We start from the raw sequence: 24280 nt of genomic DNA on the forward strand, positions 1-24280 counted from the left end.
ATAACACCAGTCATGAAAAATACCTACAGGGATATTCATCAAAGGGAGTTACAAATTAACTGTATGTATGACATTGCCAGTAACAAATTTATTTGACAAAAATAAACAAGGTCTTTAACAAGACTGGAAATTTTAATTTATTAGTTTCAAAAGTAGAAATAAAAACTTCTGTTAAAACAAGCTCATGTCATATGTAAAAACATTTGATGAGAAAGAACCACTAACGAATTTTCCATCTACTTCATCTCCACAGACAAGCTGAGGTAGGTTCCCTACCCGATCAGGTATGTTCACATATGTCCCAGCGTCCAGCAGGTCCTGTACAATCTCTATGTGTCCCTCCTTTGATGCAATCATCAAAGCTGTATTTCCATCCTTATCAGTCAGGTTGACATTCGGATTCCTCTTCAAAATCTCTTTTACTGACTGTGTGTAACCTCCTTTCACTGCCACAATAAGTGCAGTCATTGAATTCTTCAAAGAAAAACAAAGAAATTAGCATATTCTAGAAAACATATTGTGCATACCATAATCAGAAAGCTGTTTTCCATCATTAACAGTTGGGAAGCCAGCGAGATGGCTCAGCGGTTAAGAGTATCCGCTGCTCTTCCAGAGGACGAGAGTTTGAGTCCCAGCACCCACACTGGGTGACTCACAAACAGCTGTAAGTTTAGCTTCAGGAAATCTGATGGCCTCTTCTGGCTTCTGCAGGCACTCACACTCACATGCATATATCCACAGGCAAACACAGGCACATACTCAATATTTTAAAAATATAAACCAGTTTTAACAGTGGGTGGTGCCAGCCTATGACCCAGGCCTTGAGCATGCTAGGAAAGGTTCTACCACTATAGTGATCCTCCAGTCATTAAAAGTTATTTCTGACAGGACGAGCAAGAAGGCATAGACAACTGCTGTCAAACCTGATGACCTCAGTCTGATCCTCGGGATCCATGTGGTGGAGGAGAAAACAAATTTTCACAAGTTGTTCTCTGAACACACATGTGCAGTGGCATACATGCGTCCCCTTCCAATAAGTAAATAAACAAATGTATTAAATTTTTAGAAGTTATTTCTGACAAGATGCCAATATACATAACCAGACATATACCAAACGTGGCAGGAGGCATATGTTCAGGTTTTTAATGAAAATTATTCTTTACATTTTGTTGTTGCCCATGTACACAGGCATACATATATGTGAACTCGTGGAGGTCAAGTCATAAGAGTACCACAGGGATCCCAAGACAGAACGTAGGTCACCAGGCTTAGCAGCAAGCACTTTAACCACTGAGCCATCCCGTATGTTCAGTCTTCAAAACTACATTATTTCTGTTGCATCATTAGGCTATCCGGAGGTTCAGGTCTTCCAGTGACACTGGACTCGCTTACTGGGAACAAACCCTTTCACAGATGCAACAAAGTTTAAAGGACTCAAAATTCAACATTTTCCAATTTAAATAATCCAAAGTAAAATGGATCAAACTAAAGAGTTCTTTATAATAAAATGTTTAAGAAAAACTACAAGAGATGAATTAAAAGCTAAAACACATCTCAATAAAAGTGTAACAAATGATCTTTAATGGTACTTAAAGCCTGTTACCATATTCTATATAGTCCTATAAAATACTAGCCACCTTTCTTATACAGTAAAACAGAACTGGTGGTCATCAGATTATCACAATAGCAGGCTGTTCATTTACTCAATAGCCTGGGAGAGAGGCCAGTGTGATGGAGGAAGGTCATTGGTTGATTAAATAAAGAAGCTGCTTGCCCTGATAGGTTAGAACGTAGGTGGGAGGAGTGAACGGAGCAGAACACTGGGAGGAAGAGGAAGTGAGCTCAGAGACTCGACAGCTCTCCTCTCAGGGGCAGACGCCTCAGAGAGACACGATGCTCCACTCTTGCGGGCAGAGGCGAGAGCTCTGCTCTCTGAGGCACACGTGATGAAGCTCCGACCCAGGATGGACGTAGGCTAGAAGCTCCCTGGTAAGCCACCTTGTGGGCTACAGCAGATTATTAGAGATGGGCTAGTCCAGGTGCGAGAGTTAGCCGAGAAAAGGGCTAGAGCTAAAGAGCCAAGCAGTGTTTAAATGAATACAGTGTCTGTGTAATTATTTCGGGTAAAGCTAGCCGGAGGCGGCCGGGGTGCGACCAGGGTGCTGGGGACGCAACCCCACCGCTCATATTACTACACCAGTGGACATGGGACCTGCTGAGGCTCAAGCAGGATGAAAAGTACCCAGAAGGCCATCATGGAAGAGAGGACATGCTGGACACCATTGCTCTAGGAAGTCCAGCGTGAGTTTAACTTGCTGTAGGTGTTATCTCCTCTCAGACTGCATCATGAGTTGTCCACATAATATAATAATCACACAGGCAGTAGTCCTCCACACAAACATTAGTTCTGAAACATTCTTAGAACCTCTAAGGAAAAGCTATTTGTGAGGCTCCTCATGGCTCTCTGGCACTCTTGACACAGATGAGGTACACAGCTGGTGCTCAATAATGAATTAATAACTGATAGTTAGACTCGACCAATCTTCAACCTTAACAGCCCACATCTGATGTTCTTAACCTGTTTATTAGACAGGAACAACAGCTTACAGTAAAGATCCCCCGGAGTCTAACATCACTTTAAGGAAAGACATTTTAATAGAGCATGATGGCTTCCCACAATTGCAATTAAAAACCAGCTTGGCATGGTGGCACATGCCTTTTGTCCTCATTCAAGAGGCAGAGGTAGGAGGATCTCTGTGAGTTCAAGGTCAGTCAGATCTACATTGCAAGTTCCAGGTCAGCCAGGATACATAATGAAACTCTATCAAAAAATCTTCAAACATTAAAAAAGAAAAAAGTGGGGTGCTCGCTTCAGAAGCACAGAAACTAAACTTGGAATGATAGAGAATATTAGCATGGCCTCTGTGCAAGGATGACACGAAAAGGGGGGGGGGACTACTTGATCTGAAGAATTTTTCAGTTTATAAGATTACTGAAAATTTTCTTCATAGTTTTAGTTTCCCAAAATTTATGTTTATTAGCAACAGATCCTCAAAGGCAAATATATATTATGTTTTTCTATCATAACATGCTTATTTCTAAAGTCAATAGCACTTAAGAAATCCCAGCACTTGGCAGCAAAGGCAGGAAAATCTGGACTACCTATCTCAAAATTAAAAACAAAAACATCATTTAAGAACTCCTGGGAATTTTTTCTAGGTTTGTACTTGATTAACTTATTCCCTTAAAGTAAAAATGTCACTCTACTAGAAGGGCTAAGAGAGGAGAGGTACTTACGGCTCCTTCTTGATCAACATCAGCTCCCATGGCCAACAAATGCTTCACACATTCCAAATGACCTTTCCGGGCAGCCCACACCAAAGGGGTTGTTCCATACTATTAAATCAGACAGAATTTAAGGTTACTTTCAGATAGGTACTAAAAGAAAGCAGCTTGTAATGAAGCTATACTTTGAGAATTCTTAGGTAAGTATTTATACCAGTCATAATTTCATTCCTATATAAAAACCTATATCCCTCATCCTTTTGTCCTGAGTAGTCATTTTATATGAAATGTCTTTTAATCAACTTTAACTTTTTTAATCAAGATAATTTTTCCACCATTGTCATAGTCCCTAATTTTTAAAAGGCATTCATGGCTTTCTATATTTTATGATATAATATGAAGTCGAATAGTCTAAAAATTAGCAGCTAAGTGCTAAACACAGCTCAGACAACATCACATATAGTTAAAGCACACGGTCTTTATCACAGAGTGAGCCCAGTTCATAGGACAACATTTTCACACAAGAAAGTGAGGCCCAAAACAGAGTCAAAGTAATAAAGTTATCAAGACGTAGAAAAGCCAAGAGGTGGTGGCACACACCTTTAATCCCAGGACTTGGGTGACAGAAGCAGGTGAATTTATGAATTCAAAACCAGCCTGGTCTACAGAAGCATTCCTGGCTATGCAGGGTTAAACAAAAGAAACCCTGCCTCAAAAACCAAATAACCAAAAAATAGGGAGAGAAATAACCATGAAACCACCAAGCTTTCAGATCTGCACTCTTAGCCATATCCCAATCAACGTGTCTCCTTGACTACTGCAGCCCACAAACTGTTAAAAGCACCTTTCATGAACATGACCAGAAAGCATCAAGAACTAACAACCAGGCATAAAGGAATGCTGTCCAATCAATAGGTGGAAATACCCAAAGTGCGCTTTATGTACATGAAAAAAAAAACTATTATTCTGCATTGCCAATACATTAAGAAGCTACTAGTCTGTTTGACTTAAGTATGTAAAATGTAGATAGTGTGACTATAAATTTTTACTTTTACTTAATTTTAAATTAAGTCTAAATAGCTCTGTGTGGCTAGTTTCTACAAGAGACATCAGCCACACTCTTGGGAACTGTACCCCTGAAAACCCTTGAGAGATGGGTCCTTGTGGCACAGCAAGTGGGAGCATACGCCAACCAAAAGGAAGGGTATGAGGGGACCAGAACAGGCTGAGAGAGATGGGTAAGGGATGCAGGAAAAACACTCAAATTTTACTCCTCCATCCGTAGTGTTCCCAGCCTCCTGCCTTGTAGGTAACATGCTGTCTTCCTGAAGCACCTCCTCTAACCCCACAACACAATATCTTAGGTATTCTTAAGGATAACAGACATGCACACTTACTACTCATTAAGACAGCCTTAGTTTTATGAATCAGACATAAGTTCTCATCCCTCAAGCACCCATCGCATTTGGTCCCTTCTCAGAGAATGACATGCGAGAGTATTTGCTAGAACATCTGTACTTTCTCTCTTCCATCACTGCATGTGTTACCTTCTCAGAGAATGACATGCAAGAGTATTTGCTAGAACATCTGTACTTTCTCTCTTCCATCACTGCATGTGTTACCTTCTCAGAGAATGACATGCAAGAGTATATGCTAGAATGTCTGTCCTTTCTCTTCCTTCTCACTGGCCAACTCATCCTGACCCTAAAGAACAGCCATCTCAATACTACCTTTACTAAAGAACAGCCATCTCAATACTACCTTTACAAAGAACAGCCATCTCAATACTACCTTTACAAAGAACAGCCATCTCAATACTAACTTTACTAAAGAACAGCCATCTCAATACTAACTTTACGAAGAACAGCCATCTCAATACTAACTTTACAAAGAAATGCAGCTCTCTGGTAAGAATTTCTTTACCTTGCTTCCTATCTGCTCCATAATGGCTTTTCAGTTAGTGCTCAACCATCTCAATAACTCTATTACCTTCTTCTCAAGTTCAAATTCTGATCTTTCCCCCCAAATAGAATCCTTTCGTGTACACGTTTCCCATAGTCTCAGCACACCCTCCTGAGGGCCAGGCTTCCTTCATTTACACTTCAGATCCTATCTCCCTCTTTTACATCACATCACCCAACTGTTTCCTCTCCTATCACATCCTCCCATCCTGCTCCTCCCTTCCCCTTAGGTCTCTGGTTCAAGTTCTGACAGTTCAGGCTTTCCTTGGCTAACCAACTGTCCTGGACAATTGTGTGTGTCAACTTGACACAAGCTATAGAGCCATCAGGGGAAAGAACCTCAGCTGAAGAAATGCCTCCTTGAGATCCAGCTGTAAGGCATTGTCTCATTTAGTGATCATTGGGGGAGGGCCCAGCCCATGGTGGGTGGGGTCATCATTCAGCTGCTGGTTCTGGGTTTTATAAGAAAGCAGGCTGAGCAAGCCATGGGGAGCAAGCCAGTAAACAGCACCCATCCATGGCCTCTGCATCAGCTCCTGCCTCTGGGATCCTGCCCTGCTGAGTTCCTGTCCTGCCTTCTTGATGATGGACTGTGATGTGGAGGAGTCTTGCTCTTTGGTCACGGTGTTTCATCACAGCAATAATGATCTAACTGAGACAACTTTCCCAGCAGCCTTCCCTCTTAAAAGCCCTTCAACTGCCCTTCCTTCCACACTTCAAACGAAACTTGCAACCATTATTTCCAATCACCACACCACCAGCTCTAGAAATCTAAACATGAGAGAAAAAGAGAATCAAACTTAAATTTTAAGATCATTTTCACACAAACAATGTAGGTAAGATTGAAAGGAGGAAGAAGAGCTGTATATAATAGAAAACTTAAAACAATGAAGACACAGGTCCACTAACTGTGTCTTTTGAGAATAATGAATTTAATGTAATAAACATCAAGATAACACTTGGTCCCTAACTCAGAGGACCCATCTATAAGCTTTGCATCTATAAAAATGTTAGAATACAAAACTAAGATATATCAGAGACGTTTATAATGTAGACACTCCATGTGAGAGACTCTAACTCACCTTGTCAGAGCAATTGACTTTGGCGCCATTCTGCAGCAGGAGATGCACTATGTCAGCATGGCCTCTGCCTGCTGCCCAAATGATTGGATAGACACTGTACTGCTGGGAAACATGGGTACATACGAGGATGGAGGAAAGAGAAAGTCTTTTAGACGGACATTTACAACACAAATTTACTAATAAATACCAGCAGAATTAACACAAACTAATATTTCTTTAATCAAGTTAGAGACCATCCCCCACTTTAAAAACACAAATACTCCATAATACATAATTAAAACTAAGACGTGTTAAGCTTTAAATAAACATATGTTATCAACACATTAGTTTCTGCGGAGTTAACATATTTATTGTAATTAGCCAGTAAATATGATTAATAAGCAGAATAAGAAGTAAAAAGCATGTACACAAATATATAGAATGTACAGAAAAATAGAATGTACAGAAAAAAGGTATGGCTTCTTGGTAAACATCTTTTCAAGAAACTCAGGGAAAGGATGCACTCACAGTAAGATAACCAAGGAATTCACAACTTCCTTTTGAAATGCTACACAATTATGGCTAACATTCAAGTTCAAAGCTTGCTTTTTCACTGGAAAAACTGAGAAAAGACAATGTATAAAATTTTCATTGTGCCGGGCGATGGTGGCGCACGTCTTTAATCCCAGCACTCGGGAGGCAGAGGCAGGTGGATCTCTGTGAGTTCGAGACCAGCCTGGTCTACAGAGCTAGCTCCAGGACAGGCTCCAAAGCCACAGAGAAACCCTGTCTCGAAAAACCAAAAAAAAAAAATTTTTTTCATTGTATCTTACAATGGCATTCTATATGATATTCCGTATGATCTAAAAAATCTCCACCCACTATGAAATATAAAAATCCTGCAGCATTCTGTAAGAAAACTTACTATTTACATTACAAATTCACTTTTTTTGTTAATGCTTACCAAACCAGTGACACTTGGGTTGGCACCGTGAGAAAGAAGCAACTGGACAACATCAGTCCTGCCTTTGTAGCACGCCCACATGAGAGCTGTCCATCCCCCCTGGAGGACAAAAGAGGCATGTGAAATTGTACCAGTCCAAGCAAGGAACGCCTTTAATCAGGTCCTCTATGAATATCTTTGTAACACCATTATTTCATAAAGATAATGGTCTTAAATCCTCAAAGTCCTCAGAAATATACAACAGAACATGAACTGAACAACCTGCTGAGTCTGTAAGTGATCACTGCAAAGTTTGTATGGTAAACATCATAGAAACTGAACGAGGGACACTCATGCTTCTAAGAGTCACTTTGGCTTACAGTCAGATGCCCAGGGAGCAAGGAGAAGCGCGAAGTCTCTACTACATACAGCAGGAGTACCCAGAAGGGGACAGGGGTCCTAATATTTGGGAGGCATTTCACATCTAAACTAAGTACAGTAATATCTTCCTAGATTTGAGAACATAGGATCATAGAAATAAAGTCCTTGTGAGGCATAATATACTATGAAGAGAAAGACAGAAAGCTGCAGTGTCTTCCAAACTTAAACCACATATACTTCGTTAGCCTCCACCAGCTACGTAATGTGTGCCAAGACAGATGACTTCCTTCCTTGCTTGTACTGTTAAAATTAACTTCATAGAAGGTCAAACATTAAACATTTCCTTAGGTATCTTTTGGCCATTTGAGATTCTTCTGTTGAGAATTCTCTGTTTAGTTCTGTACCCCAGTTTTCAATTGGGTTATTTAGAATTTTGATGTCTAATTTCTTGAGTTCTTTATATATTTTGGAGATCAGTCCTTTGTCTAATGAGGGGTAGGTGAAGATCTTTTCCACTCAGTAGGCTGCCCTTTTTTTTTTATTGACTGTGTCCTTTGCTTTACAGAGTTTCTCAGTTTCAGGAGGTCCTATGTATTGTTGTTCTCAGTGTCTGTGCTACTGGGATTATATTAAGGAAGTGGTCTCCTGTACCCATGCATTGAAAACTACTTCCCACTTTCTCTTCTATCAGGTTCAGTGTGGTCGGATTTATATTGAGGTCTTTAATCCATTTGGATTTGAGTTTTGTGCATGGGGACAGATATGAATCTATTTTTATTCTTCTACATGTTGACATCCAGTTATGCCAGAACTACATTCAACATCTTTAGCCATCAGGGAAATGCAAATCAAAACAACTCTGAGATACCATCTTACACCTGACAGAATGGCTAAGATCAAAAACATCAATGATAGCTTATGCTGGAGAGGATGTGGAGTAAGGGGAACACTCATCCATTCCTGGTGGGAATGAAAACTTGTACAACCACTTCGGAAATCAGTATGGTGGTTTCTCAGAAAATTGGGAATCAACCTACCTCAGGATCCAGCAACACCACTCTTGGGCATATACCCAAAAGATGCTCAATCATACTACAAAGGCATTTGTTCAACTATGTTCGTAGCCACAATATTTGTAATAGCCAGGACCTGGAAACAACCTAGATGCCCCTCAACTGAAGAATGGATAAAGAAAATGTGGCACATTTACACATTAGAGTACTACTCAACAGGAAAAAAAAAAACAATAACATCTTGAATTTTACATGCAAATGGATGGGATTAAAAAACACTATCCTGAGTGAGGTAATCCAGACTCAAAAAGATGAATACTAGCTATAAACAAAGGATATTGAGCCTGCAGTTCATGATCCTAGAGAAGCTAAGTAATAATATGAACCTTAGGAAAATCATATGTAGATCCACCTGGAAAGTCAAAACAGACAAGATCACCTGACAAAATTAGGAGCATGGGATGGGGGAGAAGGGAGGATGGAAGGGGAAAAGAAGGGGAGAAAGGGAGGGGTGAGGAGTACTGGAGGGAATGGTATGGTCGAGAAGGAGGAAGGACAGAGATGAGAGCAAGGAAAGAGATATCCTGACTGAGGGAGCCATTATAGGGTTAGCAAGAAACCTGGCTCTAGAGAAATGACCCCAGCTAAGACCCTAAGCAATAGAGGAGAGGGGGCCCATCTTGACTTGTCCTGTAGTCAGACTGATGAAAATCTTAAATATCACCATAGAATCTTCATGCAACAACTGATAGAAACAGAGGCACAGACCTGCATCAGAGCGCTGGCCTGAGCTCCCAAAGTCCAGTTGAAGAGTGGGAGGAATGAGAATATTAGCAAAGAGGTCAAGACCATAATGGTTATACCCACTGAAACAATCTACCGGAGCTAATTTAGGGAGCTCACCAACTCCAGCCAAACAGGGAAAGAACAAGCATAGGACTAAACTAGCCCCTCTGATTGTGGTTGACAGTTCCATGGCTGGCGCAGACTGTGGGGCCACTGACAGATTTATCCCTACTACATGTACTGGCTTTTTGGGAACCTATTCTCTTTAGATGGATACCTTGCTCAGCCTAGATATAGTAGGGAGGGCCTTGGACCTTCCCCAAAGCAATGTGCCTTGCCCTCTCTGAGGAGTAGATGGTGGTAAGGGTAGGGAAGGTGGAGGGAATGGGAGGAGGAGAGGGAGTGGGAACTTGGATTGGTAAGTATGTAAAATAAAAAAAAAAAAAGATAACTTGTTTTCTTTTTTAAATAAGTAAATGAAGGCACAACATACCCAAACCTATGGGACACCAAAATAAATAAATAAAAGGGGGGAGGTCAAACGTCTTATGGAATAAAACAGAAATGATCTTTTTTCTCACTTTTATGCTTTATCCAGATCATGATCAAACAGGAGGCCATGTCCTATGAGAACTGTTGTCTTCACAGACAGCAGCTTGGACATATTAATTTATATTTAAAAAATCTACAAATATTACAAAGACTATAACTTACCCAAAACATTTTAAGCTGACATACCTCTTAAAGTCTGATTCAAATGAAATAAGTTTGTTTTAAATACTAAGTTATGACCTATCTAAGAACGAGCTGAGGACTTCATTCCCCAACAAGCTGAAATGATGACTATTCGAAACAGGAGACACTATAACACAGCATTTAAAACATTCTTAAATCATTCCGCATCCAGCCCCAAGGTGAAGAACAAAAAGACCCTATTTTAAAAATAAAGTACAGACAAGGATTCCTGTGTCCCCATCACTGTTAGTGACTTTCAGTAACTATTGCCGCCCTGCAAAAGAATGCACGTACCATGTCACGGTGCTCCAGATTGGCCCCACACTTAAGCAGCTCCTCCACAATGTGGATGTGGCCCTCTTTAGATGCAGATATAAGAGCTGTCCAGTTATCCTTAAGAAATATTCAAAATGGCACATTTCAAAATAAGAAACAACATTCCAAAGTGTGGAATACAGTTGAATTTACATACCAAATGACTGTCCAAACTGACAGGACGTAAGCCATGCTAAGCCTCCGTGGAACAACATGGAAGCTGTCATTAAGACTTTACCTGTCTGCGTCAGGACTGTCATCTGTCTGCATCAGGACTGCCACCTGCCTGAGTCAAAACTATCGTCACCTGTCTGTGTCAGGACTGTCACCTGCCTATGTCAAGGACTGTCACCTGCCTACGTCAGGACTGCCACCTGCCTGCGTCAGGAATAAGGGTACAGAGAACAGCGTCACAGGTGCTGGTCGAGGCTCTCCCTGGACTTCTCATCACACACCGTTTGTAGAAAGAAGAGAAGCTGACCACCATAAACCTCGAGGACAATCCTGCAGCTACTACCTGCTACTCAAATTAAAGCGTCTGTAACCCAATGTGAGGACACATGCACGCAGTATTAAAGTACAGCTGCTGCAAGTGTGGAGGTTAGAAGTTTTGTGACGAAGACCTAGACTCTCTTGTTTTGTAAATAAAGAACAGAATTGTCCTAACTTTTATTTAGGGCAGCAGTTCTCAATCTGTGGGTAATAACCCTTTTGACAAACCTCTATCTCTAAAAATATTTACATTATAATTTGTAACAGTAACAAAATTACAGTTGTGAAATAGCAACAAAAATAATTTTGTGTTGGGGGTCACCACAATATGAGGAACAGTATTAAAGGACCACAGCATTAGGAAGGAAGGTTGAGAACCACTGCTTTAGGGAGTGATTAATTCAAATGATCACACCACGAGCAGTGGCACATGCTTTTAATTCCAGCACTGGAGGGGCAGACGAAGGTCTACACAGTGAGACCCTGTCTTAAAAACAAAAAATTCTAATGGTCACTCAGAGCAAAAGAATGTAGATTCTTGCTTCTGTGTGATCCTAAAAGTAACTGGAAGAATACAGGGAAACCCAAAGGAAACAGGATGGTGATTTGTACCTCAAAAACAGTATCAGAAAGGACCATTATCAAGCATAACACGATCTATAAGTTACAATTATAGAGTCATTAACAGCACAGCTTCATACATAGAACTATTGTAAAGACACTTGAATTTACAGATATGAGCTTCAGGTTTGCCATGTATAGAGGGAAAACAAGAAGGAACCAAAATACTTGGTTGTAAGCAAAAAATTCTCTCTTGATTAAAAATACAAAACAACAACAACAAAATCTATGTAGCAAATTAGGCCAAGGTGAGGTAGATCTCAAAGCACTTTTAAAAATATTTATTTGTTCATTTCTTATTTATTTACTTACTCATTTATTTATAGAGGGAGCCTAACAGGGGGGCTGTAGGGATGGCTCAGTGGTTAAGAGAACCAGCTGCTCTTCCAAAGGTCCTGAGTTCAGTTCCCAGCAACCACATGGTGGCTCACAACCATCTGTAATGAGATCTGGCGCCCTCCTCTGGCGTGCAGGCATACATGGAGGCAGAACATTGTATACATAATAAATAAATCTTTAAAAAAAAAAGGAGTCTAACAATGTTGCCATGACTATCCTGGAACTCTCTATGTAGACCAGGCTGGCCTGGAACTCAAGAGTCCCACCTGCTTCTGCCTCCTGAGTACTGGGATTGGGATTAAAGGCACAAACTACCACATCAAGCCCTCAAAGAACAATTTTTAATCATTTTTCTTTAATCACTCTGATGAACAAATTAAAGAAGAGCTACTGAGTAGATGCTTTATGCATACCAGATCTTCCAGGTTGCAGTTGGCTCCATTCTTAATCAGTTCTTTCACTATTTCCACATTGCCCTGTTCAGCAGCTATCATCAGCGGTGTCTGGCCACACTGGAAAACAAACAGCACAGTGAGCTTAGCAGCATAACGTGCTCTCACTCCAACACTGAGAAGCTCCACACTCACCTGCTCACAAAGGTATGCAAAGCCCAGACGTATTCCCTGTGGTTATGGAATTTATCAACAGCTTTGAACCTAATAGGCTCAGTTTACTGATGATCAAAAAGTCATAAGCTAATTAGAGTACATAGCTCAGTGATGGACACATGCCTCAGATGTGCAAAGCCCTGCGATCAATCTCCAGAAAAATAAATGAATACCAAAGTCAGAAACGTAATTTTCCAGTTTTATTCCTAAAGATAGAAGAGTTACCTTGTAATCTGAATCTTAAAGTCTATTATTTCTAGATTCTGTTACTTTATGTTCAACCAAGCTAGCAGCCACAGCTATAGAGATAAAAGTAATCTGCCATCAGGATAACATTATCCTAGCATTTGAAGATGAGTCACTAAAAGTCTCCTCCATATCATGGCTTACATACTCCACCAAATCACAAGCCTACTGTTTTCTAAAATGAAGAGGATTAAAAATCCCCTAATCCTTCATTGTTTGAATGTATCCCTCAAAGTTTATACACTGAAAACTCAATACAACACAATATTGAGTGGCGGGGACTTAAAGAGGCATTTAGGTCACAGGTGCACAGCCTCATGGATCAATGGCATTACTGTGCAGGTGGGTTAGTTGCTGTAGCAATGAGATCTTAATAAAAGAAGAATTTGGCTCCCTTCTCATCCCTCTCAATCCCTTTTCCTACATCCTCGCTCACCCACAGGATGACTTCTGCCATGTTGTGATGCAGCAAGAATGCTCTCAGCAGATGCCTTCATCTTGGACTTCCTAATCTCTAGAACCATGAGAAGACATCACCCAGACTATGGAATCACACTACAAATGCACGCAAGCTAAGACACCTCTTCTCTATTTCTTATCATGATCTCAGGCCCAAGTACACCAAAGAAAACAGAACACTATGCACCAACTGAACTTCTCAAGGGTGTCCTCCTCTCAGCTCCCAGGAGGTTACGATGCAAACCCGCCTACAATTCAACCACCTTTCCTTCTAATTCCTAGGACCGTGGTTCTACCTTCTTATGTGAACCAGACTTACACAATCAGTGCCCTTACAGCAGTCATCTCTTAAAGGACTATATTCTTCTTCCAAGAGTTAGAGTAAAACCAAAGCATTCTGAAATCCTCTCTTGAAATTCCTTTTAGAGTGTTTATAAACACACACACACAAAAAAAAAAACCCATCTCGCCGGGCGGTGGTGGCGCACGCCTTTAATCCCAGCACTCGGGAGACAGAGGCAGGCGGATGTCTGTGAGTTCAAGACCAGCCTGGTCTACAAGAGCTAGTTCCAGGACAGGCTCCAAAAAACCACAGAGAAACCCTGTCTTGAAAAAAAAAAAAAAAAAAAAGAAAAAGAAAAAAAGAAAAAAAACCCATCTCTTAAAGTCTTGCTTCATTTTCTTAGTCAGAATGTCCAGTCTCAATATTACCTACCACCCAGCCCTGCTCCACCCCAAGGAAAGGTGACCTTGCTCTTTCCAAGATGGAACTACTCATAAGCTGAGACTTCTCTAGTATATAAATAAAAGAGGCAAAGAACCCAGATGCACTGACTGTGGCCAATTATATGCTAAACACACACATATTATTTTACTTCCCTCATCTAATATTGAAGAATCCTTTCGGGAATGATGAGCAAGGGCTGTGGAGAGCTGAGTCAGAGCCCCCAGGACCTTATGGTGGAAGGAGAGAATGACTTCTACAAGCTATCTTAGGATTCCCACACACATACACACAAAATACATAAAATGTAATAAAATGATAAGCTAAAGATGAATAAGATGAAGGAATTTAAATACTTAAATTTAGATTCTAAACTTAAAGACAAAAAAAGATGAGAAAATCTAAGCATCTTTGTGAAACCCTGGATCACTCTTAGTCTTGTTGAACACGGCCTCCCTCATGCTAGTAGCACATTTACTAAACAGCTAGACTTCCCAGTCCAACAGTTTAAAATAATAGTAAGAATGATGACTTTTGTTTCCTTTTGTGGGGAGGGGGGTAAGGACTATATAGCCTAACTGATCTGAAACTTACAATGTAAACCAGGCTGTCCCTGAACTCACAAAGATCTGCCTACTACTACTGATCTCACAAAGATCTGACTACTGAGAGCTGGGATTAAATGAGTACACCATCATATCCTGCTCCAAGATTAAATTCTATAAGTAGAGATGACGCAGTGGATAACGGTACTTGCCATCAAGCCTGACAATCTCATTCTATCTCCAAGACCCACGATAGTAGAGAACCAATTCCTGAAAGCTGTCCCCTAACTTATACATCTACACACACATACACACACGTTTAATAAAAATAAAAAGTATCGGGGGCTGGAGAGATGGCTCAGTGGTTAAGAGCATTGCCTGCTCTTCCAAAGGTCATGAGTTCAATTCCCAGCAACCACATGGTGGCTCACAACCATCTGTAACGAGGCTTGGTACCCTGTTCTGGCCTGCAGACACACACACAGACAGAATATTGTATACATAATAAAAAAATATTTTAAAAAAAAGTATCAGTTGTAGGGCTATGGATACAGCTCCACAGTAGTGCTCTAACATAGCATGAGTGAGGGCATGGACTCGATCCCTAGCATTAAAGAAGGAAAGAAGGGCAGAAAGATGGCTTAGTGGTTAAGAGCACTGGTGGCCCTTCCAAAGGACCTGGGTTCAATTCCCAGCACCCACGTGGTAGCTAGCTCACAACTGTGTGTTAACTCCAGTCCCAGGGGATCCAGTGCTTTCTTCTGACTTCTGCATGCACTAGGCATACACATGGCACACAAGCATATATGCAGGTAAAATGCCCATACCCATAAAATAATAATCTAAAAATTTAGGACTTATTAAAATAAATACATACTTTGACAGTTAAAATTTTATTACTCTCTAAAATGTCACATAGAATAGTTCTCAACCATCATACTACATCTGATGAAATAAGAGCAATGCTTTTGCTTACACTATTTAACAGATATATTTAAGGTATTTAAGACTAATTTTTTAATATTTATTTATTTATTATGTATACAATATTCTGTCTGTGTCTATGCTCGAAGGCCAGAAGAGGGCACCAGACCCCATTACAGATGGTTGTGAGCCACCATGTGGTTGCTGGGAATTGAACTCAGGACCTTTGGAAGAGCAGGCAATGCTCTTAACCTCTGAGCCATCTCTCCAGCCCTTAAGACTAATATTTAAGGTAAATTTACTAATTAGTTACTAAACAGTAACATAGTGTATGTAATACTCTCTAAAACATGCAGCATCTAAAATCCCAAGGTGTGTGAAATGAACGATCCAGGAGGATTTGGGAGTCCACTGAAAAAACATTTAGTCTGGTTGCTCTATTTGAAGGAAGGGGAATCTTAGATTATAAAGCTTCCTAGGAGCACTGTGGTTTTCAAGAACCAAACCTCCTGAATACTTACTATTTTATCAGGGGGAAGTCAAGAAGTCTACATTCAATATTCAATGATTTATATGAGCTAAAAGTACTTTCAAATCACGAAATCCAAAATACTCCAAGAAGAAGCTGCATCATGAATACGTCCACTGAAGCGGAGAGCCACCTCTTCCCACCTTCATCCTTAGCACCGCGCCTCGTGCAGAGAGCAGTCTACTCCCCACCTCACCTCATTTCTCTCATCCACATCTTTGCACTTCTCAAGAAGAGCTTTCAGAGCAGGAATATTTTCTTCTTCCACATAATTTATCACACTCTGTGATATTAGAACCGACATTTTCACAGAAATCTATAGCCGACTTTATTTCACCTGTAAAAAAAAAGTCAGACAAAATGTACAAAATGATTATTAAATATCCTTTACTTTTACCCTTAAAAGTGTTCGGATACACTTCCAATGGTAGAAATATAAACAAATCCCTACACCTCAACTGTCAGAATGCTGAAAAGACGTCCTGTAGCACGAATTCCAATTGTTCTTAATAATAAACACTCGGAGTCAGATAGAGGAGTTAATGATGAAAGATCAGAGAAGCAGAGCGGCCAGCCACTAAAAAGTTCTTACCTCTTCCAGTGCTCAGACTGAAGGGGTGATCCCGTCTCTACAAATCCTCAGACTGCACTGAGCTCCTGTCTCCTCTCCCTTATATTCCTCTCTCTGCCCAGCCACTCCTATCTCCACCTCCCTAGTGCTGTGAGATTAAAGGCATGGGATCCCAAATGCTGGGATCCCCTTTGTGTGAGCTCTTTTTCTCTTTTAGGCAGATTCAAACTAGTGTAGCCCAGGGTGGCCTTGAACTCACAGAAATCCGTCTGCCTCTGTCTCCTAAGTGCTGGGATTAAAGGTGTGCACCACCACTGCTTGGCCTCTATGGCTAACTGGTGGTTTAGCTCTGCACTTTGATCTTCAAACAAGCTCTATTTGTTAGGTTACAAACAAAATATCACTACAATGTCCTTTCCCAGACTAGCAGTGCATATCAAACTTAGTTCATCAAAAACCCAAGCCAGATGCTACTGAGCTTCATCACCAGCTCCCCCAAGCGCAAGGGAAGTGGTGCTCCACTGTGCCTACTGCTGACCCCATCTTGGAGCTCCAGCTCCATCCTTCCAGGGCCCAGGCCTGTGACTTAACCTTCCTTCTCACATGACATTGAATCTAATATATAACCAACCTAAAATAGCAAGCCCTTCTAGCTCTATCTACAAAAAGTAATTCCTATCTATTGTCACTGCCTCCATCACTACCAGCCTACAAGCCATCCTGACATCTCACAGCTTCCACTCAGCCTCCTTGACCCTCTCTGTCTATAAAGCACCCCACAGTGAGCTTCTAGATGAGCTAGCAGAGGCTATAGAAGTGCGGGTATGGACAGAAAAGGAAATGTTGGTTCAAGAGTACAAAGTTTTAGTCGGATCAGGGCCAACAGTTCTGTAGCATATCGTGTTTTTTCAAATTAGCCAAGTGAGTTGATTTTAGATGTTCTCATCACAAAGAAATTATAAAGATGTGAGGTAATTAACAAGCTAATTAGCCTGAGCTGATCGTTCCATATGTATGCACACATGGAAATATATAAAATTAGTATTTATCAATCAAAAATAAAGAACATTCAGGCACGGATGCATCGGAATCATTGGGAGGTCTTACAGCACAGATCCCTGTCCTCTCAGAGCCCCTGACTCAGCAGATCTTGGCAGGGCCCCTGAATCTGCATCTCTGACCAACATTCAAGCGACTGACGCTGTCGTTGAAATGTGTACTAGAGCCTTACTGAGCTGAACTGAATTCTTTTGCTCAAAGCCCTACAATGGCTTCTGGGAAGAGAAAAACATCAAAGGTTTTCATCTCAGCAGAGGACTGTAAATGGGATGGCCTCTCGCCTATTTAACACCCACGACCCTGTGGTTCTACAACTCGCCCTCGGTCCCTTCACTACAAAACCATGGCCTATCCCACAGGCTTCTGTGTTCAGTTTGTCTGTTTAATTTCTCTTCATCAGATGTGCCCATACCTGGTCTCATTCTTGCAGGCCACGCTATGACAAAGTGTGGCCTACCACGGGACGTCTGAGAGCAATAACTTCAGCTGCCCCATAGTAACCCCACACTCCCATGCCTTGACCACTTGCTTGCTCTCCACCGGTCTCCACCACTAGAAAAGCACTCTGTTTGCTCAGTGTACACTACCACAAGTAGGGTGTAAGCTGGGAAAAGGAGGGTTGTCTAGAGGAAGTGGAGGGGGTGGGATGAGGTGGGTGTGACCAAGATTCATTGTATACATACATTAAATTGTCAAAGAATAAATAAGAATAATCTAAAATTGTTTTTAAGGAGACTGCATTCTACTCAAGGGACATCTAAATGTAAAACCATCAGTCCTTCCTTCGCCTACTATACAGATTCTAACTCAAAATACACCAAATGTACCACATAAGCACAAAACTGCTGCTAAAAAGAACACTATCTCTGATCAAGAAAACTGCCTTAACATAAAACCAAAAACAGTATGTAAAAAAGAAAAATCTGATAGATTGGGGTTCATCAAAATTAAAAAAAGAAAAACAAAAATTTTACCTCTGCTAGGAGAATTAAATTGCTCCTTCAGATAACTTGTTTCTCTGTTTGGTTGTTTTGGTTTAGTTTTTTGTTTCTGTTCTTGAGATAGGCTCTTTCTTTTTTCACTTTATTTTTTTAAAAAACAAAACAAACTATCTTTTTTCATTTTACATATCAATCCCAGTTCCCACTCCCTCTCCTCCTCCCATTTCCTCTACCTTCCCCCATCCCCATTCCCCCCCCCCACTCCTCAGAGAGGGTAAGGCACAATGCTCTGAGAAAGGTCCAAGGCCCTCCCTACTATGTCTATGCTGAGCAAGGTATCCATCCAAAGAGAACAGTTTCCAAAAAGCCAGTACAAGCAGTAGGGATAAATTCTGGTCCCACTGCCAGTGGCCCTTAAGTCTGCCTCAGCCATACAACTGTCACCCACATTCAGAGGGGCTACTTTGGTCCTATACTGGATCCTTCCCTGTCCGGCTGGAGTTGATGAGCTCCCATTAGCCTGGTAGACTGTTTCTGTGGGTGTCCCCACCATGGCCTTGACCTCTTTGCTCATAGTCTTACTCCTCCCACTCTTCAGCTGGACTTTGGGAGCTCAGGCCAGTGCTCCGCTGCAGGTCTCTGTCTTGGTTTTCATCAGTTGTTGGATGAAGGTTCTATGGTGACATTTAAGATAGTCATTAATCTGATCACAGGACAAGGCCAGTTTGGGTACCCTCTCCACTATTGCTAAGGTCATCCTTGTGGATTCCTGGGAATTTCTCTAGTACCAGGTTTCTTGCTAGCCATCAGGGAAATGCAAATCAAAACAACTCTGAGATACCATCTTACACCTGACAGAATGGCTAAAATCAAAAACACCAATGGTAGCTTATGCTGGAGAGAATGAGTATGGAAAATACTCCTCCATTGCTGGTGGGAATGCAAACTTGTACAACTACTCTGGAAATCAGTATGGCAGTTTCTCAGAAAACTGGGAATCAAACTACCTCAATGTCAGGAGCCATTTCAGGCTTCGCCTTTCTCACATCTCACAGGGCCTTGAAGTAAAAATCTTGAGATAGAAAACTTAAAGTTAGCCAAAACATTACGTGCTGACCATGGAGACTCAAGCTCTGGAAAGCACCACAGAGTGTCTTCATGGCTTGCTGCTTATCACTAACAGCAGATGTTCTAGCCACTGACCTTGCAACTGCCCTGCTTAGCTGCCAAACTGTCCCACTTAGTTGACTAGCTACTGAGCCCCTCCTTCCCGTCCCCCTTTCCTCAGTTTCCCCTGCCCAAGCTCCTTTCTGAGGAGTATTTAAGACATGAAACTTGCTTCAATAAACGGGATGCCTTGACAAAGAATACTGCTTGGCGTCCATTTCTCTTTCCTCCCATGTCTTTCAGATAGTGCCTCTTCAAGACCCTGGAGTAACTTAGGACCTGCTGGGCGGGTCGCCTCAAGACCCAGCAATACCACTCTTGGGCATATATCCAAAGGATGCTCAAACAAAGTACAAGGGCATTTATTTATTCAACTATGTTCGTAGCTGCATTATTTGTAATAGCTAGAACCTGGAAACAATGCAGATGCCCCTCAACCAAAGAATGGATAAAGAAAATGTAGTACATTTACATACTGGAGTACTACTCAGTGGTAAAAAAAAAAACAATGACATCTTGAAATTTGCATGCAAATGGATAGAACTAGAAAAACCCATCCTGAGTGAGGTAACCCAGACCCAGAAAGGTGATCTTAGTATGTACTCACTCCTAAGTGGTTACTAGCTGTAAAGCAAAGGATAATGAACTTATAGTCCACAACCCTAAAGAAGCTAAGTAACAAGGTTAACCCTAAGAGAAACATATATAGATCCCCCTGGGAAGGGAAAATAGATAAGATCTCCTGACAAAACTGGGAACATGGGGGTGAGGGGAGAAGGGCCTACATAAGGGGAGAAGGAGGGGAGAAAGGGAGGGAGGAGGAAAACTTGAGGAACAGAATAGTTGAGATGGGGGAAGGACAGAGAGCAAGGAAAGAGATATTTTGATTGAGGGAGACAGGTACTTAATACATAATTTTTAAGTTAGCCTCAAATTAGATCCTCCTGCATCTGCCTCCCAATGATGTGATTACAGACAGGTACCAGCAGAGTGCCTGACTGAATCCCACAGGTTCACAGAGAGTCTGGGGTGACCGAGTCACTGCCTCCTTGCTAATGTTGGACTTAAAAGATGGCATTAGAACTTTGTGAACTAATAGAACAGAAGGGAATTGACTCCTGGGGTCCTTGAGCTAGGGTTCAAGTTTTATATGCAGGAATAAAGTCTATTTGGGGGGCCAGTGGGAAGAAATTATTATTGCACTATATGAATCCATGTAAATATGACCTTCTGGAACAAGAACTACCTGGACAGAACACATTGGGGGTTGCTAGGGTCCAAGACAAAAGGTGAGACACTGCTGAGGAATGCGAGAGAATGGGAAAGTTGATGGCTATTCTCTACTTCAATTGTGCTGGTGTTACATAATTACCTAGATGTGTCAAAATTCAAGACCTTGCTGGGAGGTGGTGGCACACACCTTTAATCTCAGCACTCAGGAGGCAGAGGCATGCTGACCTCAGTGAGTTTGAGGCCAGCCTGATCTACATAGCAAGTTCCGGGACAGCCAGGGCTGTTACACAAAGAAACCATGCCTTGAAAAACAAAACAACAACAACAAAAATTCAAAACCATACCCTCAAAAGGGTATATTCTGTAGCATGTAAATTAATCATGTCAATATGCCTTAGTTTAAAAAAAAAGTTATTTGATCCAATAATTTCACACCTAGGAAGCAATTCTAAAACTAGGAAAAACGTGGATAAAGATTTTAAATATCACATAACTTTATTTACAAGAACACATAGTGGATCTGTGTTGAGTTCCCAGTTCCTGGCCTCTTACAACTCTAGCTCCAGGGGAGCTTGCCTCCAAGGCACTGCATGCAAACAGTGTACACAAACTCAGGTGGACAAATTCATACAGGGGATCAATGTTTCTAAACACTGTATTGATTAAAAAATGTCTGTGCATATATGGAGAGGGAGTAAGAACTACAAATGCGTTGTCTCAGCTGTTTAGGATATAGCACCGTCCAGTGCTAGGCTAAAGCACAGTATGGCATCCCTGCACGGCCCGCCTAGCTCCAGCCTCACATCTCACTTAGACCTCCCCTTCTCCTCCTCTCGAGGCTCATCTCCTATCACTCTACTTCACTTTCTTCAGGCTGTCTTGTGTTCCCAAAAAATGTCAACTGACACAGAGCACTCCAGCCACTAAGTATAAACCAGCCGTCACCCGCCAACACTATCACCATTCCTGAACTCAGCTTTATCTGGGATAGTACTCAGCATGACTCAACACGCCACTTATTTAGCCTGCTCTTGCTACCCCAGCAAAGAGTTCAGTAAGAATAAGGACTCTGTTCACTGCTCAATTTCTAACAGGAGAACCAACCCAATCTTGGTAGAATGCGCATCAACACGGAATGCCAGAGGTTATACTCCCAGCAAACCAAAACACGCCCTGCATGCTTTGACAGCTACAGCTTCAAAGTCCACAATGGCTTAGACCTGTATCTCTTCAAGCTTAAAGGCTAACTCCATTCTCTTCTATCTCCAGAAACTATGCAAGCAAATAGAATCCCACTGTCAAGCTAAGTAACTTCATAGGTACATAAAGGATGCCTCTTCTGGGGAGGGGGGGGTCTTTGTCCACAGACAGGCCCCCTGTAACCCCTCAACAAGAATGTTCTCTGGTATAGCCACAGGCAAGGCTATGCAAACAATCTGTACAGGTCACGCTCAGAAGATAGGTGGGCCAGTCCAGAACTGGAATTATGGATGTCACTATGGATGAAGTGTAGGACCACAGTCCTCAGAGAATGAGACCTTACAGAGAAGAGCAGGCCCCCTTCCTAAGGGAACCAGAGAGGACCCCGCGAAACAGATCACAAAGCTCCTGGGTATCCTGACCTCTCCTCACCCCTGAGATTCCTTTCTCTAAGGTTTCTGCTCATGCCTTCTAAACACTCAGGAATTCAGTGGGGGAAAAAAAGCTGACATTCTTCAGCAAAAGCTGGAAGAGGGGGATGACACACTCATGCAGGATCATAGAAAATTAAATTTAAGCCGGGAATTCAGTGGGGGAAAAAAAGCTGACATTCTTCAGCAAAAGCTGGAAGAGGGGGATGACACACTCATGCAGGATCATAGAAAATTAAATTTAAGCTGGGCGGTGGTGGCGCACGCCTTTAATCCCAGCACTCGGGAGGCAGAGGCAGGCGGATCTCTGTGAGTTCGAGACCAGCCTGGTCTACAGAGCTAGTTCCAGGACAGGCTCCAAAACCACACAGAAACCCTGTCTCAAAAAACCAAAAAAAAAAAAAAAAAAAAAAAAAAAAAAAAAAAAAAAGAAAAAGAAAATTAAATTTAGTAGTATATGTATACACAACCCAGAACAAAAAAAAAACTGGGCCGGGCGGTAGTGGCACACACCTTTAATCCTAGGACTTGGGAGGCAGAGGCAGGAGGATCTCTGTGAGTTCAAGACCAGCCTGGTCTACAAGAGCTAGTTCCAGGACTGAGAACTGGCTCCAAAGTTACAGAGAAACCTTGTCTCAAAAAAAAAAAAAAAGAACCAGGACTCTAGGCATGACTTAGGGACCAAAATAGAAACTACAGTAAAGGGATATTAGGCAGTAAAAATAAAAAAGAGATATAAGACATCTCTTTTCAAGGAAATTAAAGACGAAATATTTGAATTTCTAGTTGAACAAAATATCCAGAGATACTCTAGATGGAAAAAAAAAGCAAACCATATGACTTGGAAAGAAAAGTAGGTGGCAATGTTAGGATTGCCATGAATGTCAGCTAAAGAGCACCCATGCTTACTACAAGATGGAGAAGGAGAGGAGAACGTATAGGAAGAAAGGCCGCAGACATTTCTTTACATGTATCTGCCCCTTCTCACCACCCAGCCTGGGCTCTGATTGGGACTGGGGAGTGCTCTGGCCACTACGAACATTTAAGTGCCCCTAAAGAGCTCGATTAGAGCCTGATGTGTTGGCACATGGCACAAGCCTTTATCACCTGCACCTGGGATGCAGAGGCAAGCTAATTTGTAAGGCCAGGGCCATATATGAAGAAAAGAGAAGAGGCGAGGAGAGGAGGGAAGGGGAGACTGTTTAAAAGGACCCTAAATGGTGTGCACATCAATTATTTGCAAAGCATATCGAATATTGTATACCATACCATTAACCCAGAGAGAGAGTTCCATTTTGGCAGACCTGTGGTGGAGCTCAGAAACAGATTTTGTTTTGTTTTGCTTTTTGGGTTTTTTTTTTTTTTCTTGTTGTTGTTGTTTTCGAGACAGGGTTTCTCTATGAAGCCCTGGCTGTCCTGGAACTCACTCTGTAAAGGAGGCTGGATCTGAACTCACATAGATCCGCCTGCCTCTGCCTCCCGAGTGCTGGGATTAAAGGCGTGCGCCACCACCGCCAGGACAGAAACAGATTGTTAAAAAGGACCACAAAATGAGTCCGATGAAGAAGCCTGTCCTTGTAAAGACTGAGAACAAAGATTAAGAACAAAGAACACACCTTGCCACAGCACTTTTCATTCTCGTCTCTGCACCAACCGCCCGAGAGAGAGAGAGAGAGAGAGAGAGAGAGAGAGAGAGAGAGAGAGAGAGAGA

The 24280-nt window shown here is 41.7% G+C and overlaps 1 protein-coding gene and 1 non-coding gene across 13 annotated transcripts in view; one reads left to right on the forward strand and one right to left on the reverse strand.

Annotated features, from left to right (window-relative positions):
- The window catches only part of Kidins220 (kinase D interacting substrate 220), a 97635-nt gene that overhangs the window by 72358 nt on the left and 997 nt on the right, over positions 1 to 24280 (reverse strand). For 10 of the 12 annotated variants that reach the window (XM_026788955.1, XM_026788953.1, XM_026788956.1 and 7 more), the window contains exons 2-8: positions 16164 to 16304; positions 12346 to 12444; positions 10460 to 10558; positions 7272 to 7370; positions 6329 to 6430; positions 3298 to 3396; positions 277 to 474 (exon numbers count right to left, since the gene is read on the reverse strand). In XM_026788955.1, coding sequence (XP_026644756.1) covers positions 277 to 474; positions 3298 to 3396; positions 6329 to 6430; positions 7272 to 7370; positions 10460 to 10558; positions 12346 to 12444; positions 16164 to 16271 — 804 coding nt within the window. In that variant the 5' untranslated portion in view covers positions 16272 to 16304. The remainder of the gene's footprint in view (positions 1 to 276; positions 475 to 3297; positions 3397 to 6328; positions 6431 to 7271; positions 7371 to 10459; positions 10559 to 12345; positions 12445 to 16163; positions 16305 to 24280) is intronic. The other 2 variants (XM_013353521.2, XM_013353519.2) reach the window with 1 other exon arrangement.
- Positions 2863 to 2967, forward strand: LOC113458236. The gene has a single exon (XR_003378644.1). It is a non-coding gene; the product is annotated as a U6 spliceosomal RNA (small nuclear RNA).

This window comes from Microtus ochrogaster, unplaced genomic scaffold (assembly GCF_000317375.1).
Source record: "Microtus ochrogaster isolate Prairie Vole_2 unplaced genomic scaffold, MicOch1.0 UNK10, whole genome shotgun sequence".
Taxonomy (NCBI): domain Eukaryota; kingdom Metazoa; phylum Chordata; class Mammalia; order Rodentia; family Cricetidae; genus Microtus; species Microtus ochrogaster.